The sequence below is a fragment of the Haliaeetus albicilla genome, chromosome 4, assembly GCF_947461875.1.
Source record: "Haliaeetus albicilla chromosome 4, bHalAlb1.1, whole genome shotgun sequence".
NCBI classification, from domain to species: Eukaryota; Metazoa; Chordata; class Aves; order Accipitriformes; family Accipitridae; genus Haliaeetus; species Haliaeetus albicilla.
In genome coordinates, this window is record NC_091486.1 from 18628502 (window position 1) to 18644194 (window position 15693).

Consider the following 15693-nt stretch of genomic DNA (forward strand, 5'->3'; position numbering starts at 1 on the left):
CGGCAAAGCTTCAGAAGTCACCAAAAGCCCTGCTCCAAGAGTCCAGAGGGGACACCTCCTGGCCACAGCCCAAACAACAGATACTAAAGGATGTCATGAACGAGGGAAGCAAAGGCTAAAGGGTTTTTTGGTTTTCTCCTCTCCCCGCCCTCGCCAGTAAATCCGCCCACAATGGCACCCTTTGCTCCTCCGCTCACCTTCCTGACACAACCACAGCACAGCTTCCGAAAAGAGTCAGAGTTTGGGGGCTCTCCATGCACCTGAGCAAGCATCTGAAAAACAAGAGGAAAAGGTCCTCACATATGCTGCTCCTGCACACAGACAGTCTTTGCTGCCAAGAGCTGGGCACTCCCAGAGACCCAGCGACCCCTCCTTGGGCTCAGGGTGGCACACCTCCCTGCAGGGGCTGCAGTGTCCCCGGTAGTGTCCCCATTTTGCCAGCTGAGTCCAGCCCTCTCCACAGACCACACTCAGCGGCCTCCTTGGCACAGACCATGACTGTGACCACCCTCCCTCCTCACAGCCCAGCCCCCCGGGGCACAGCTCTCCTCGGGCCTTTATAGCACAGCCCTGCCCAGCCCACTACAGACCCACAGAGCCCAGTGTAGCAAAGACCTGCTCTTTAGCCTTGCCCGGCCCGCTAAAACCCCATATAGATGACTGCGGCACGGCCCTGTTCCCTACAGCAAGAGCCTGCCCAGTTCCCTGGGCCACGGCCCGGTCCTTTAGAACCCTGCCCGGCCCCCCGGAGCAGAGCCTGGCCCCGGGGCCACCGCCGCCGCCCCCGGGCCCTGCCCGGCTCCCCCAAGCCCTGCCCGGCTCCCTGTAGCACAGCCCGGCCCCCGAGAGCCCGGACCACCTCGGGTCCCGGCCGGGCCCAGGCCGGCCCGGTCCCGGCCGCTCAGCGCCGCGAAGGCCCCGGCCCGTGTTGCTATGGAGACCGGACGCGGCGGCGGCGTCTCCCGGAGCAACGACGGCGGCCGACTCGGGTCAATCCGCGCGCGGGGGGCAGCGGCAGGTGCCGGCGGCGACCGCCAGGGGGCAGCAGAGGGACGCGCAGAGCGGGGTGGCGGGGGGGGCGGCGAGGGGGCAGATGGGAGGGGGGAGGCAGTGCCAGGGGGAGATGGGGGCCAGGGGGAGATGGGGGATCAGGGAGATGGAGGGGCGTGGGTGGCAGCCCGAGGGGTGCCGAGGGTGGAGGGGGGCAGGAGAGAGCTCGGGGGAGAGGGGCGATGAGGATGGGGGCGGGGGGAGAGAGGTGCAAAGCTGAGCAGGCAAAGGGGGTGTCGTGAAGTACGTGGGTGTGCGGGATGGGTGGGTGAGGGGGCTGCGGGGCTAAGGGGTGGGGGGGCTGCTGGAGGGGGCAGGGGGTGCAGCAGGCTGGAGAGTGCTGGCATAGGGATGGGGTGACCTTAATGGGGCCAGGTCACCCCGAGCTCCTTGGGGCATTGGTGACACAGCTAACAAGTCGTGACTGTTGCCAGAAGAAGTTTTGGGGCCGAGACCGGCAAAGGGACACAGGCTGGGGAGCACTGCCTGCACAAGCCCATCAGGTATCCCGGGTATCATTCCCATGGGGTAGCACCACCACCACCGTGGGTCACTCCTGCATCTTCCCCAGGCCCTGGGTGTCCCTCAGGGAGGGGGGGACCCTTGTGTCCCCAGTGTGAAGGGCCAGACAGCCCCTCCAGGGTGCACAGGTAGCAGCATGGTGGAGAGCAGGGCTGGCCGCATCCCACAGTGCGGGGAGGGTGCTGGGGCAGAAGCAGGAAGGAGATGCAGCTTTAATGGCATTTGTCGATGTTTACAACATGAGTCATCCAGCTAAGCAGCGGTAAATCAGCACCCCAACTCCTCCAGCATCAATTGTGTCCCATCCTCTGTCCCACCAGCACTGGACGAGTGCCTGGCTCCTGCAGAAACAACCTCATAAATAACAGCAACAAAACAAACCCTCCTGCAGCCACAGTGGGCCCATGTGTACGAGGGGCGAGATGAATGCCTCCCATCCATCACTTTAATGGTTGTACTCTGGAAATTAAACCTGTCATGGCCCATCAAGGTGAACGTTTTAAGTCTGTGACATCCCTTCAGCTCCCACCCCAACCCACCCCCACCCTTCCTGGCACTCTTTTTTCTTGCTTTCCTTCTCTCCTTTTCCTCTCTGCCCCTGCCATCCCTGTCCTCCCCACCTCGCTCCTGCCCCGGTGTGCCCAGCTCCAGCCTGTGGTCCTCTCTGTGCTCCCCCGCTGCCAGAGGACCAGGCTGTACATCAGGTAATAGATGTCTTCAGCCCCAAGGCTCCTGCAACCATGGCCTGGCATCTGCCAGCATCTCAGTGCCCAGTCCTGGGTGCCAGGGGGGGGCAGGCATAGCTCCCCTGGGGCAGTGGGTCTCTCCTGCCCCACTGTCCCTGCAGGGCAACGGCAGGGAACTGGGTACCATCCTTCCCTACTTCCCACTCCCTTCCTCCTTTCCTTCCCTGTCTTTCCCCCCATCGCTTCCACACATTTATTCCTCTCCTGCTCCATGTTATGCCAGCCATTGCAGGCTCATGGCACCCAGCCCCTGTCCTGACTCGCATCTCCCCCACTTGAGCCCTTGCACCATCCCCAGGACCAGAGCTTCCCCCGGGCAGTGCCAGGGACACCTCCTGCGTGGGCAGCAGGGCACTGCTGTGCCCTGGGCTGGGTTGCCTGGGGACAGGGGACCTGAGCACCAAGGTTGCCACACACCCAGGGGAAGCTGCTGAGCTGGCAGCAGCCACTGCGCATCACTATCACCCTACACAGGCCCGTTGTTTGTCCATCCATCCATCCCTCCTTCCCTCCCTCCCTCCCTCCATCCACATGCTCCTCTCTCCCATCATCTGCTTCCCCATCCATCCCTCTATCCCAAAAGCATCGCATCTGTCCCCTTGCCCAGGGTGCTGCCCCCAGCCCCATGGCAGCCCCAGCCGCTGCCAGGTGTTACCCAGAGCTGCGAGATGTGAGAGCCCCACACCAACACTTACCTGTCCCGTCCCTTGCTGACCAGCTGCCGGAGGTGACCCAGGTCTCCCTGGAGGCTGCTGCCCCTCTGCAGCTCCCACCCTCACAGGCAGGTCCTGGGGGCAGGCAGCCCCCCTGCCACCCCAGGCAGTGACGAGGAGAAGAGAGGAGAGGACAGCAGATAGTGGGGCAGGAGGGAGACGACATGGGCTCCCTGGGAACAGGGCAGCCCAGCCCAGCCTGTCCCATTCCTGCAGCCTTACATGCACTGGGGTGGTGAAACAGGGCTGCCCCCTCGGTCTGGGGTGGGTGGAGAGGCTGGACATTGTGGGGCTGGTCCCTCTGCCTGCATGGCCATCTCAGCATCCCAAGGGGAGGCCCACAAAGTGTGCAGGAGGCATAGGAGGTCTATAGGGTCTGCCATGATCCTCCAGCATGCTGAGGATGAAGGCAGCCTGCTCACTTAGGGGGGGTCAGAGCTTAACCCTAGTGCTTCTAGGGAGGTGGCAGAAGGTGTCTGTTCTCATCCTGCTACCAGGGGTGGATTTGAGCCCAGTCACAGGTAGCAGGGTCCCAAGAGGATCATGAAATGAGCCCAGAAAGGGACTGAGAGGGGTTCAGACAATGCCATGGGAAAAGGGGGGCTCACCAAAGCATTGAGCCCTCATAAACAGCCTGAGCACCTCCCTAAATCCAGGAGGGCTCCATTCCCACCTTACTTGGGGGCAATGCCACATCGATGCAACCAGGATAACTGCAGCATGGAAAACAGCACCGCTGCATTAGCCAATTAACAAGTTCTGCTTCACAAGACAGATTAGTTTTGCCCTGCAAAGAGCAGACCCCACTCAGGGATGCTACAGGTGCAGGAGGAGGCAGGGCAGGCTGGCAGGCATCCTGGGCATCCTCCTTCCCAGCCTTCACGCCACCAAGGGGAAGGGCAGCTGGCACCACGCAGGGATGTGCTGCTCCAGGCACTGTCATATCTGAAGGGAAGGGGCAGTGCACAGTCAAAGGAGGGTCCAGGGTCTCTCCCCTCCAGCTGTGCCGGTGGGCTGCCAGCTGTGCAAGTCTGCTGTCCCCACCCGGTTCCCCAGGGACCCCAGCAGGGCAGCGCGGTGGCAGGAGGCGGGCAGAGCCTCCTGTCCCCTAAGGAAGAGCACAGGCATCCGGATAACAGCTTTATAGGGAGGGATGTGGGGACTCCCCCAGATACACACAGAGGAATAATTACGAGTTAAATAGGATCCAAACACACATAAGTTAAAGGGGGGCAGGCGCCCTGCAGCCCCCCCCACTCCACCCAGGCACAGTCTGTGACTGCCAGCAAAGAGACCCCGACACCGCAGCCCGGCCCCTCTCCCCGGCCGGCTGTCCGCCTTTCACAACACAGAACCAATCTTCCTCTCCGTGGCACCCATCTCATCCTCCTCCTCTTCCTCTTCCTCCTCACCCCCCGAGCAGGAGGAGTCCGGGCCATAGCCCAGCTCGGCGGTGCTGCGGTGCAGGAAGCCCGACCCGGGGCTGTGCCCCATGAACTCAGGGCTTTCAGCAGCTTGTCCCCGGGGCTCGCCAGGCAGCAGCTTCTCACAGGCTTTGCTGAGCCCTCGTTGCTTCTCGGCCTCCGCCTGAGCCCCCTGCTCCTTGGCTTTGCGGCTCCGCTTCCACTTCATGCGGCGGTTCTGGAACCAGATCTTCACCTGCCGAGGGAGAGCCCCCAGGGGAGAGTGTGTCCCCCTGCCCCATCCTGTCCTCACTCACCCCCTCGCCTTCCCTGCATGGAGGGATCCCCCAAAGCCTCCTTGTCGTGGGGCATCCCGCGGTGCTGCGGGTCTGTGCAAGGAAGCTGAGGTTGTCACCGGGAGAGGAATACCCGGGGGGCCTGCTCCCTTCCCCCTGCCCAACTTCTGCAGGATGCCCAAGGATTTCCACAGGGACGTTTTAATTTTAGCCCCACAGAAAGCCCCCTCCCACGGTGCAGCGAGGGATGGGAAGGCTTTGAAGCCCAAGTTGGGGGTGCCAGGTAAAAAGAGGAGCAGTATTTATGGGGTGCCCTTCACAAGAGAAGAGCCTGGAGCCCACCAGGGAGCTCTCTGCAGGAGATGCCCTGGAAAGGGGTGCTGATGGGGGCAGTGGGCTGTGGGGCTGATGGCAGCCAAGTGAGGGGCATCAGCATTGCCCATGACCTTGACTTCCCTCCCTGGCAGCCGCCTGGTGCTACGCTCCATCTCCCCGGGACCAACGTACCTGTGTCTCAGTGAGCATTAGCGACGTGGCCACCTCAAAGCGCTTGGGTCTGGACAGGTACTTGTTGAGCTTGAACTGATTCTCCAGCTCTAGGAGCTGCTGGCTGGTGAAGGCTGTGCGGGGCCGACGGCATTTCCCCATCAAGCCAGACTGCGGGGCAGCTGCGGAGCAGAGAGCGGGCAGGGTGAGGGGACAGCGAGGCTGGGGGGGGACATCCCGCGGCAAACCCGGGATGAGGAGGAAGACGAGTGTCTTTTCCATCATCTCCCACCCCAATAATGGCTTTGTTGCCTGACTGATAGGAACCAGCGAGATATGTTATCAGGCCTTGGTGTGCAACTGGGATCAGTCCTGTGACTGAAATTAATCCTCCTTTTTTTATTGCCGGGCCGCGCAGGTGGCTGCCCAACTGCCAGGGGCTGCGGCGGCAGGGCTGCCCATGAGCCCCGCTATCTCACCCACAGCCCTTGAAGGCAGCGCGGCGCTGAATCAGGAGGCAGCGGGAACAAAGGGACCTTTGAGAGTCCAGCGTGGGGTGGCTGCCGCACCGTGTTTGATCCCTGCTTATCTCCTCTCCCCTGGCTTTATTGTCCCCCCGGGGTTCAGCTTTTACTGCTTCTCCCAGCACCGCAGCGGCAGTTAAACCCAGAGGTTTGCAGCTGGGAGTAAAGTGCCGGAGTGGCATGGGGGGCATTATAATGGGAAAGGTCCTTGGCACATCCGTGCCACCGCGTCTCGGGGGGCGAGACGGAGCATCGTGGCCCCAGAGACATCACCTGCTTGGCAAGGGTCGCTCCAGCTCACCCGCTTTGCAGGGCATGGGGCACCATCCACTTTATTTCCCCTGGATTCCAGCTTTGATCCCAACCTGCCCATTTCCTGAGGTGTCCACCGAGCCCTTCACAAACATAGTGGTGACGCACGAGGCAGGAATTTATGAAGGGGGCATTAACTGATCGTGATCCAGGTTTGATCCCAAGTACCTAGATGCTGGGTGGGATGGGTCAAACAGGCAGAGCCCAGGCTGGGATGAGGCTCTGCAAGCTCCTCTTGTAAGCAGGGATGGGCATGACTGCTCCTACACCTGCAGCCCCACAGTGCCAGGAGAGACAGCCTGTGGGACCCACCTGGCAGCTAGTGGCCAGTTAAACTAGGGACTGAATAGAGGCACGCTGTGCTGATGGCTCTGACACACACACGGTGCGTTATTTTGCACACAAAACATATTCAAGTCTAAAACCAAATGAGAGGCTCAAAGGATTTCCGGGACAAATACAAATGTCAGATGAAAGATGGCTCAGCTCTGCAGAGCTCGGCTGCTGTCTGGGCTCTGGCTGGCTGTGGATGCTCTGGCTGTACAAATCCTTGGTGGAGACATGGGACCAAACGGACCTGAGAAGGCTCCCCTCGGCTAAGGAAAGGAGGTGCCATGGGGACCAGCATCTGCAGGGACAGGGCAGCCCAAGATAAAACGCCTTGCAACTCCTTGGAGGAGGGAAGGCCAGAGATGTGCCAGAAACAGCCAGAGGGGAAATTCATTCAGTCAGTGTTGATGGGGAGCACAACATAAAGCATCCCCAGGCAGCATCCAGCAGCCCGAGGGCTCTGGCACCCAGAAAGCCCCCTTTGCTGCCAGAGATGGAAGGGTGCCTCAGTCCCTCCCTGAAGCAGGGGCTGCACTGCGTGGGCTGGCTGTACCAGGTCAGGGAAGGGTCCCTGTGAGCAGGTCCTCTTTCTGGGCATGGTCTGTAGAGGATGCTTTGGGAAAATAGGAGGGAAGAGGGTGTGCCCACATGCCAGCATCCAGTAATCTGGGACTTCTGTGTTTTCTGGAGCTGGGGGCTGTTTTGCCAGGGGTGAAGAAATATCATATTCCCAGCCTGAATTCCCCAGCCCAAAGCAGAGACCCCAGGGCTCAGCTCCTAGGGCACTACATCCTGGCTCTGGGGAGCACAGAAATACTTCAGACCACCCTCAAAGGCTCCTCTGTGCCTCCTTCTGCAAGGTCAGATGAGGGTAGACTAAAAACAGATGTGGGAAGAGTGGAGGCACAGAGGTGAGTCTTGACCCCAAAAGCATCAGAAGTTCAGTCTGTCCAGATTCAGAGGAGGCTGGAAGGCAGCTTGCTTTAACAACCCACCCCCCTCAAGGGACTCACTCTTCCCCAGGTAAGATGCTGAGGACTGCTTGGTCTAGCAGGGACAAGGAGAACATAAAGTTTGCCCAAAAGCCAAATAAATCCAAACAGGGTATATCCCAAATGACTACCTATGCAGGGGACCGACTGCTGCAGCATGGTCCCTCTGCCATCCCCAGCTTCTCCATCTCAGTGTCTCCAATTCAGGATCAGTGCAGTGGTGTCCCTTAAAACCTTGTACAGACCCTAACTTCCCTGGAAACCCACCCTGCCTTCTGCCCCTGCATGGACAAAAAAAAATAACACTCAAACCCCTCTGTGGCGTTCTTATACAGTTCAAGCAACCACCAGTCCAAAGCCCAGCCCACACAGATGTGGCTGGCCACCTAACCTGTGACCTCCTCTAACAATACACCCTTCAGCAGCTACTACCCATCACCACCACTGCCCCCCATGACTTGTTCAAGATTTGGCCAGCAGACAAGATGGGGCGAGCCCAAACCAACACAGCTTTAAGGTCCACCTGACCTTCAGCGACCCACAGCAGCAGGTCAACGTGGACCTGAACGACCAAAATCTCTGTCCTCGGACCTGCTGTTAGCTTCCCTGAAGGGCCCTGGCTCCTTTGCCTGGGGACAGTGTGGAGGAAGAAGGTCTGCAATTTCTCACTGGGGAAGGAGCAAAGGGAGGAGGAGGAAGTGGACTGTCAGGGTATGAAGTAGGTTCCAGTTTCCCATGCAAAGACAAAGTGATGCCTTATGGCTGCTGGTAGCTCCAGCCTGTCCTGCCAGTGTTCTCCCCGGAGTCCTGTCCCCCCAGTCCTGTGGCAGGCTGTCACATCGACACGGACAGCATCCTCCCAAGGGATGCACAGCAAGTATCCCCCCAGGACTCACCTCCCACAGTCCATGCCAGCTGAGCTATGAACCCATCCCCATCACAACCAGCATCCCATAGAAAGAGTAACCCTTTGGGAAGGCTCTCCCCTTTATCCAGCTCCTACCAGAAGACCAGCGACTGCCTCAGCATCACACCTTTGCTTCCCAAAGGATTTCCTATCTGACCAGCCACCTCCTCCAGTGCTACATCCAGGATCAGAGCTCATCTCAGTATCCCTTCAGCCTGGCAGGGCTTGGACCCCCTGACAGATGCCTGGCATTCAGCTGCAATATCAGTAAATAAATTGCTTGGGCTGGAGCCGGGAATGCCCTCTGAGTCTGAGGCCAGGAGCTCTACAAGGCAGCTGCCTCCTGAATAATTAGATAAAGCTTATAAAGAATTGTTGGTTTATTTGATACAGTTCCGTCTACTTGATAACAAGGGTAATCCTAGGTTGATATTAACCCACTTGGTTTTAATTTGGTTTGTTTAGCTATAGCTCACTTAATTTTGTGGGCTGGCAGATAAAGGAGAGGAAATTAGCACCCTGTCTGCTTTGGCGGTGTTTCTCCAGATGTCAGGGCCATCACCAGAGGCTTCTCCTACCCTGCCGGCAGCCCTTACCATTTTCCGTGGGGCAGCATGTGTAAGGACACTTGCTACCTCTGCTTGCTTGCTCCACTGTTGACCCCCGATTGCTGCTTGCCAGCTGTTTTCCAGCCCACGTTTCCTGCTGACGCCAGACCATTGTGAATCTGGTGAGCCTTGGAAGGCGTTGCTTTTTGAAGCAGTTTGGTACGACTTGTCTTGCCCGCTCTCCTAGCCCAGCACAGCCCATCAGCCAGCTCTCCACCACTGCGGGCAGGATCTGGCCTGGGCACCAAGCCATCAAGGTGGTGAGTGGGTGATGCAGAGAAGTGGTGTCCCAGGAAAGCCATCTGAGCACCAGGTCCCCCACGGGGAATCCTTCGCTCTTCCTGAGAGTCTGCAGCTGTATGTCACCGCTCGCCGCTCCTACAACTCTCCGCCAAAGAGGGTCTCTGCACTTGGCTCCCACCGCTGTGCTGTATTTCCACATTGATAGCCAGGGCAAATAAATCACAGCTCCCAGAAATACTAATAGTATTTGGCACTAACAGTACCAAATGCTCCCCTGTGCGGTTCAGAAGGTGCTCAAAGACCTAGGACAGGGACCCAGGCTGGGAGCAGCAGAGCCTGGGCAGGCAGCATCCCTGCTGGCTGCAGTGAGGGCATGCCTGCTCCTTTTCTCAGGCCTTCCCACCCAGCCCTCTCACTCCGCATTGCAGCAGAGGCAGCCAGGCACTGACTGCAGCTCTGCAGAGGCAGCTAGTGAGGGAGGCATGGCACCCACTTGCACCACAGCAGGAGTGGTTGCTTCTCTGAGCAATCCCAGCACCCAAGCCCAGGCAAGGTTCCTAAGGGTATCACTCCACTGTCTCAGACCGTCTCCCTGCCATCCTATCTCTCCCATACGCAGGTGAGAGCAGGGCGAGTGTGTGCAACACATCCCCACAGAGCTTGCGGCTTCAGTTCAGGGGCTATCCCGCTCCTTCCCCCACACTGACTGTCCCCAGGACACCAAACTAGACCGTGTCTGCAGAACATCTCTACACAGGCAGCTAAAGAAGGAATTTATTCCAGGATTTAGTCCTGGAATCCCCTATAAATAAATCACAAGGGTGACCTCCCTCTCAGACGCCCCAGAACGCATCCTAGGAGGCTTTCAGACTCGTCTCTTCCAGCTATCTGTCCAGTGCTACCCAGGGAGCTAAACATGACCAGCACCATGGACATTTGTGCTCAATCACTCTGGAAACCTCAGCCAGGCAGGTCTGTCTGTCCGTCTGTCTAGGTTGGGTGTTGGGACAGGGGACCCAGGAACCACAGGCGGCCCAGGAGCCCTGTGACAACAGTGGGAGGCTCCTGCCCAGCCCACCACCCTCCTCAGAGAAATGAGGAAGGGCTGTACAGGCAGCATGTCCTAGGCAGGTGCTCCTTCCTCTCCTTGCGTACCCACGTCACTGTCCCCGTCCCCGCATCATGGCCAGCATGCTGGGGCAATATGAGCCCAGACACAGCCATAACATGCAGCTGGAGCCATCCCTGGTGACAAGGCACGCTGCAAAGGGACTTACTTTTGGAGCTTGCAGTGAGCCCACAAGAGGAAAGGCTGAGGACAGACTTGAGACCCCAAATGTTTCCAACGGACTGAAATAAAGATCTGAAGATGGATGAGAAACAGGGTCTGATGACACAGTCTACATGGTGTTGAGAAAACACAAAACAAGGACCAGGGGAGCAGGATCCCTGGGAGAAAAAGCGTGGAGAGAATAGACCCCAAGCTAAGCATAAGTCCCCCGAGTCAGAATTGATGTTTGTGGGGAGGTACAGGCAGGTAGAGCAGCTGCAAATGCACAAAGCTTCATCCTTCTTCTTCAGGGAGGCATCAGCTCAAGCTCTGCACCCAGCTTGGTCCCTGTGCTTTGAGACAGGAGGGCGTTTGGAAGAAAACCCTGAAAGCAGGCAGGATGGAAACCTGGCTCAGAGGAGATGGAAGCAGCTGGGCTATATAGTGGGGGAAAGAGAAGACTGAAAGGGACCTACATATCCTCTTCATGTGCAGACCAGGCAGGCAAAGAGAATGGACAGTGATTTGCTGTGTTTGAAGTGACAAATCTTGGGAGCAAGCTGGAGCAAGAAAAGCTTCACAGCAGGAGAATTGCTGAAGTACTAAACAGGACAGTCTGGGGAGAAAGAATCCCCACTGCAAAGGGCTCCGCAGAACTGGGAGCAAATACCTTTCAGCAAGGACATGGATTGGGGCAGCGGTCACTCTGATTTAAAAATCTGCAGCTTTGGTAGCTTTTGCTGCATCCTCGTTACACCTCCACATGTCTCCCTTGCTTCTACCCTGCTTTGGGCTCCCCAGGACCCAATCAAGCAATACTCGAGTCAGATACTGCTTTTCCTCCCCCTAAGCTACCATAGGAGTACAGCTCAGTGCTTCCCACAAGAACCATTCACATGCTGTTCCTGTGCATCCTAGCACAGCCCAAAAGCTCCCTCCACAAGCTGTTCTCATGCCTGTGATTTGGGATTTGTCTCCTTTCAGCAAGGTTTTGGAGACAACCAGCTCTGGAGCAGATGCTGCACTTGAGAGGGATGGGGCTGATGCGCAAATGCAAATTTGATGCACGAATGTCTCTACATTATCCCAGCCAGAAGCTGCACTCAGGGCCACAGGGGCAGATGCAGTGGTGTCATCCCACTCTGGTGGGACACAACCCTGCGTGAAGCTACTGGGATGCCAAGATATACCGACAGACCCAAACCCGGCAAGGACAACATGGCCTCTGCAGAGGAGCTGGAAGGTGTTTCATCAACCAACAAATAGAGATTTTTTTTTTTCCTGCTCTTAATGACATGCTTGAAGAGTGCACACCGCCTGTAGCACTGGAGGCTTATTCTACACCCTTAGCTGCCACCACTGCTTCACAGCTGGACCTATCCTACAGTCCTGGGAGAGCCATGGAAAGAGAGACAGCCCAGGGAAGGGAACGGTCTCTTTCCCTTCAGCCTGCCCAGGTGTAATTTGAGGAAGGAGCAATGAATGGGATGTTTCATGTTAATCCTCCATTTTTGCACTATTGTTCACCCAGCCAGTTTATTAATTAACCGACTTACCCAGGCTTTTTTTTTTTTTTTTTTTTTTTAATGGGTTCCCAGGTTATTAAGACACTAAACTCAGCTAACAAATCCGGATACTCTGCCGGGTGTTTATTAACAAGCCACTCTTGCTTTATTGCCCACTGGCCCCATCTTTGCAGCAACCCCAAGCAACCCCAACCCCTCCGCTCACCCCAAGCACAGGGTAGGGTCTGGGTCACACTGCCAGGGGTGCCAGTGACAGCCCCCTGTGGGACAAGAGCCTGAAGTCAGCCCTTGTGCCGTCCATGCCTTGCAGGACCCTCCCCACCCGCGGCCCATCATTGCAGTGCAGGGTCCGGTGCCTGCCCGCAGCCCTGGCCGTGCCCACCGTGCAAGGGGCTGTGCACGGAGCCGGCACCCTCCTTGCACGCCAGGAGGGAGCGGGGCTGGGCTGGAGCCGAGCACGCTGCCGGGCTGCCTGGTTCCCGCAGCTCCCGCCGGCACCGGGCTCACCGGCCCCGCGGAGCCGGCCCCTCGCCCCAACGAGCCGAGCGCTGCGGCGGGCAAGGACCCAGATCCCCGGCCCTTCCCCGGCCCGGATCCTGCCGCGCATCCCTCCGTGTCCCATCCCCGGCCCCGGCGGGCGGCCGCCGCCGCAGAGACCAGGGCGGGTTCGTTCCCAACCGCACCGGCCGGGATTTATTCGTTTCCCGGTGCCGGTTCCGGCAGCCGCTTCTTTATTTTCGTTTCCTTCCCGCCGCGGCGGAGCCCAACGAGCCCGCGGCGGCCGTGCGGGGCCGGCAGCTGGGGCTGCCGCGGCTGGCCCGGCCCGGGAGCGGCTCTGCTCTGCCGGCGCCGGGGCGGGCAGTGCCCCTCGGGGTCGTCCCGCAGCACCGGGCCGGTGTAGGGCGAGGGATCGGGTTCCCGGGGCCCCGCAGCCCTCGGAGGTCTCCGGAGACCGGGTCTTGCCCCCCCCTTCCCCGCCAATGGGACCTCCAAACCTGTCCTGGCTGGGGAGCGGGTCTGGGCGCAGCAAGAGCCCCGCATTGGGGTCAGCCCCGAGGGATCGCCGCCCCCGCCGGCCTCTCGACCCCAACCGCTGGGGAGCCGCGAAGGGACGGCCTCGGAGAGCCTCAGCCACCCGTCCCCGAAGGGACCCGCACCCCGTCGTGCCGGCGGGGGCCCTCGGGGGTTGGAAGGGGCGACAGCCGCGTCCCACCCGACGGGAGGGTCGGTCCCCGGGTCACTCACCGTGGAAGTCGGAGAGCCTCGGCACCAGCATCCCGGCTCGGATCCAGTGCTCCAGCGGGAAGGAGCCGGCCACGGCCGCCTTCAGGTGCTCGGCGCCGGGCGGCGGCAGGTGGGGGATGCCGGTGTAGGCGAAAGCGGGGTGCTGGCCCGCCAGGGCCGGGAGCGAGTACACGGCGGGCGGGTAGAGGGCCGGCAGGGCGCCGAGCCCGGGGCCGGGGAGGTGCAGCAAGCCGGGCTTGGGAACGAAGCCGGCCGGGGCGAGGGGCGCGGCGGCCGGGGGCGCCCGCGGCGAGGGGGTGTCGGAGCGCCCGGCGGGGCCGGGGCTCGCCGCGGGGCTCCCGGGGCTCAGCCCCGGCGGGGAGGCGCTCCGCGCCGGCTCTTCAGCCAGGAGCGCCTCGATGCGGAAGTTTTGGGACTTCTCCATGGGCTTGTGCATGGCCCGGAGCCGCCGGGCCCCCCCGGCACCCCGCCGCTCCCCTGCCAGGGCACAGCCCGGCCGGGCAGCACCGGGCCAGCCCCAGCACCGGCGGGCATCCACCCGCGGGGCCCCGCCGCGCCGCGCTCCGCGGGGCTGCCCTCGGGGGCAGCCCTCCTCTCCGCTCCTCCTCCCGGGCACTCGCTCGCCCGCCGGCACCGGGGGGGGGTTTTAAACCCCCCTCCACCTGCCCCAGCTCCCCATTGGCTCCGCTCCGGCCCCCCGCCCCGCCGGCCCGGCCTGCCTCCCCGCCAGCCCCGGCCCGGCTCCCCGCCGGCCTCCCTCCTCCGGCTTCCTCATCCTCTGGCCACAGCAGTGGGGACATGCCGGGGCCTGACCCGGACGCCTCTGCCCCTTCCGCAGCCTCGCAACCCAGCCCAGCCCTGGCCCACACCCAGGGGATCCCCTCAGCCTGCAGGACCCACCACCCAGGGCACTGAGCCCATCGTCCTGATCCAGAGCCAATCTTGCTTTCCTTAGAGCCCCTCGGTGGGCAACCGGGTCTGCGGTTGCAGCAGCTGGAGGAGATCTGGGGAGACTAGACGGGCTTCGGCACGTGTAGGCGAAGCTCTGCTGGGCTCCAGTGCTGTCCTGGCTCTGTGGAGCCCCCAGGTGCTTGTGGGGCAGAGTGCCTGGCTGGGAGGACAGGAGAGGCACTCACTCACCGGCAAGCTCCTCCGCACCCCAGGGATCACTGACAATGCCCAGCCATGCTGTTTCCCATTGCAGAACTCTGGGCCAGGGAGATTAGTGGACCTGAGCTGGACACACACAGAAGCCACCAAACTCCGTCACCCATGTCTGTCCAACATGCCAACAGACCAGGTGCCTGAAGGCAGATTGTTACTCATTTTCCCGGTCTTATCTTTCCCAGACAAGTCACAGCTTTGAGAGTGGCACCAAGGAAGGGCAGAGAGGAAAGACTTGGCTGGTCTGGGAGATGTGGGTGAACAGGAGCAGAGCTGGCCCAGACCCCTGGCACTGGCCCTCAGGGAGAGGCACAGTGTGTGCGAGCACACCTGTGGCCTCTGGCATCGAGGGCCTGTGTCTGTCTCTGGGTCCCACCTTTTTGTGTCATGCTGACACAGTGAGACAAGCCCCTGCTTGTTTGTGCCTGATTATGGGTCGTGCTCTTTGGAAGGCAAGGCAGCCGCTATAAATATTACAACAGCTCAAGGGAGTTCCCATCCCTGTATTTCTTCCCCCTTCAGCATTTCCAGCACTGCTGTATTCCCTGAGCAAGAGATGGGTCCACCCCCCTGTATCCTGTGTCCCACAGAGGCTGCAAGCAGATGCCCAGGGAGGAGAAAGGCAGGGGCAGATGGGGCCTTCCTCAGCCTCCTGTACTTTATCTGCTCAGTAACCCCAGGGGGTGCCCATCCAGTCTGGTCTGGAGCCTGCTGAGCTCCCTGCACACCCATCACCCCACTGCAGGGAGCTCCAAGGGTCAAACATGTGGGACAACTTCCTCCTTCCATTGCCCAAGCCCAGCACCCGCAAGCTTCATTGGGCAGTCCCCAAATCCTTGTGCGGGAACAGGTGCACAACAGCTCTTTTCCAGCTGCCTCCCTCAGAGTGAAGAGGGCAGGAATCAGCCCCATGGACAGCCCAAAGCTGGATTCGCTCAGAATGGTATTTGAGGTGGATGTCACCCCACAATAACACACCCTACTGAGAGGGTACTGAAGGTAGAACAGCATCCCATTCTACTCCAGCACCCCTGTGCCTGCTGCTATACCCTCTGTCCACCATCAGGGAGACTGTGGGGCTCCCTCCACCGCCCCCAATCCATCCCCCTCTGCTTTCCCAGGACAGAAGTCAATGTCCTTGCCAAGCAAAATGACCCCAAGTCCCTTCCTTCTCCCCCCATGTGAGCAGCCAGCCCTGCCAAGCAGCAGGCACAGGCAGGACAAGACTTGGGGAGGAATGGAACAGCCTGGCTCCCAAGCACAGGGGGAAACTGCAACAAGTATCCAGGGAACAGAGGGCACAGCAGAAGTAGGACAACTCTTCCGCTGCAGGTCAATAGCCTGCAATGGTGACAG

General features: G+C 60.1%; 2 protein-coding genes across 2 annotated transcripts in view; both read right to left on the reverse strand.

The window, feature by feature from the left end:
* CFAP65 (cilia and flagella associated protein 65) overlaps positions 1 to 321 on the reverse strand; it is a 34337-nt gene extending 34016 nt beyond the window's left edge. Inside the window, exon 1 of the mRNA XM_069781161.1 lies at positions 198 to 321. Within this exon, the coding sequence (XP_069637262.1) occupies positions 198 to 272 (75 nt within the window). The 5' untranslated portion in view covers positions 273 to 321. The remainder of the gene's footprint in view (positions 1 to 197) is intronic.
* Positions 322 to 4372: 4051 nt separating this feature from the next.
* Positions 4373 to 13707, reverse strand: LOC104322934 (motor neuron and pancreas homeobox protein 1). Its single transcript, XM_069780507.1, is given in 4 exon segments — positions 4373 to 4690; positions 5238 to 5398; positions 13174 to 13686; positions 13689 to 13707. Coding segments are annotated over 4 exon segments (1011 nt in total).
* Between the last annotated feature and the right edge of the window lie 1986 nt (positions 13708 to 15693).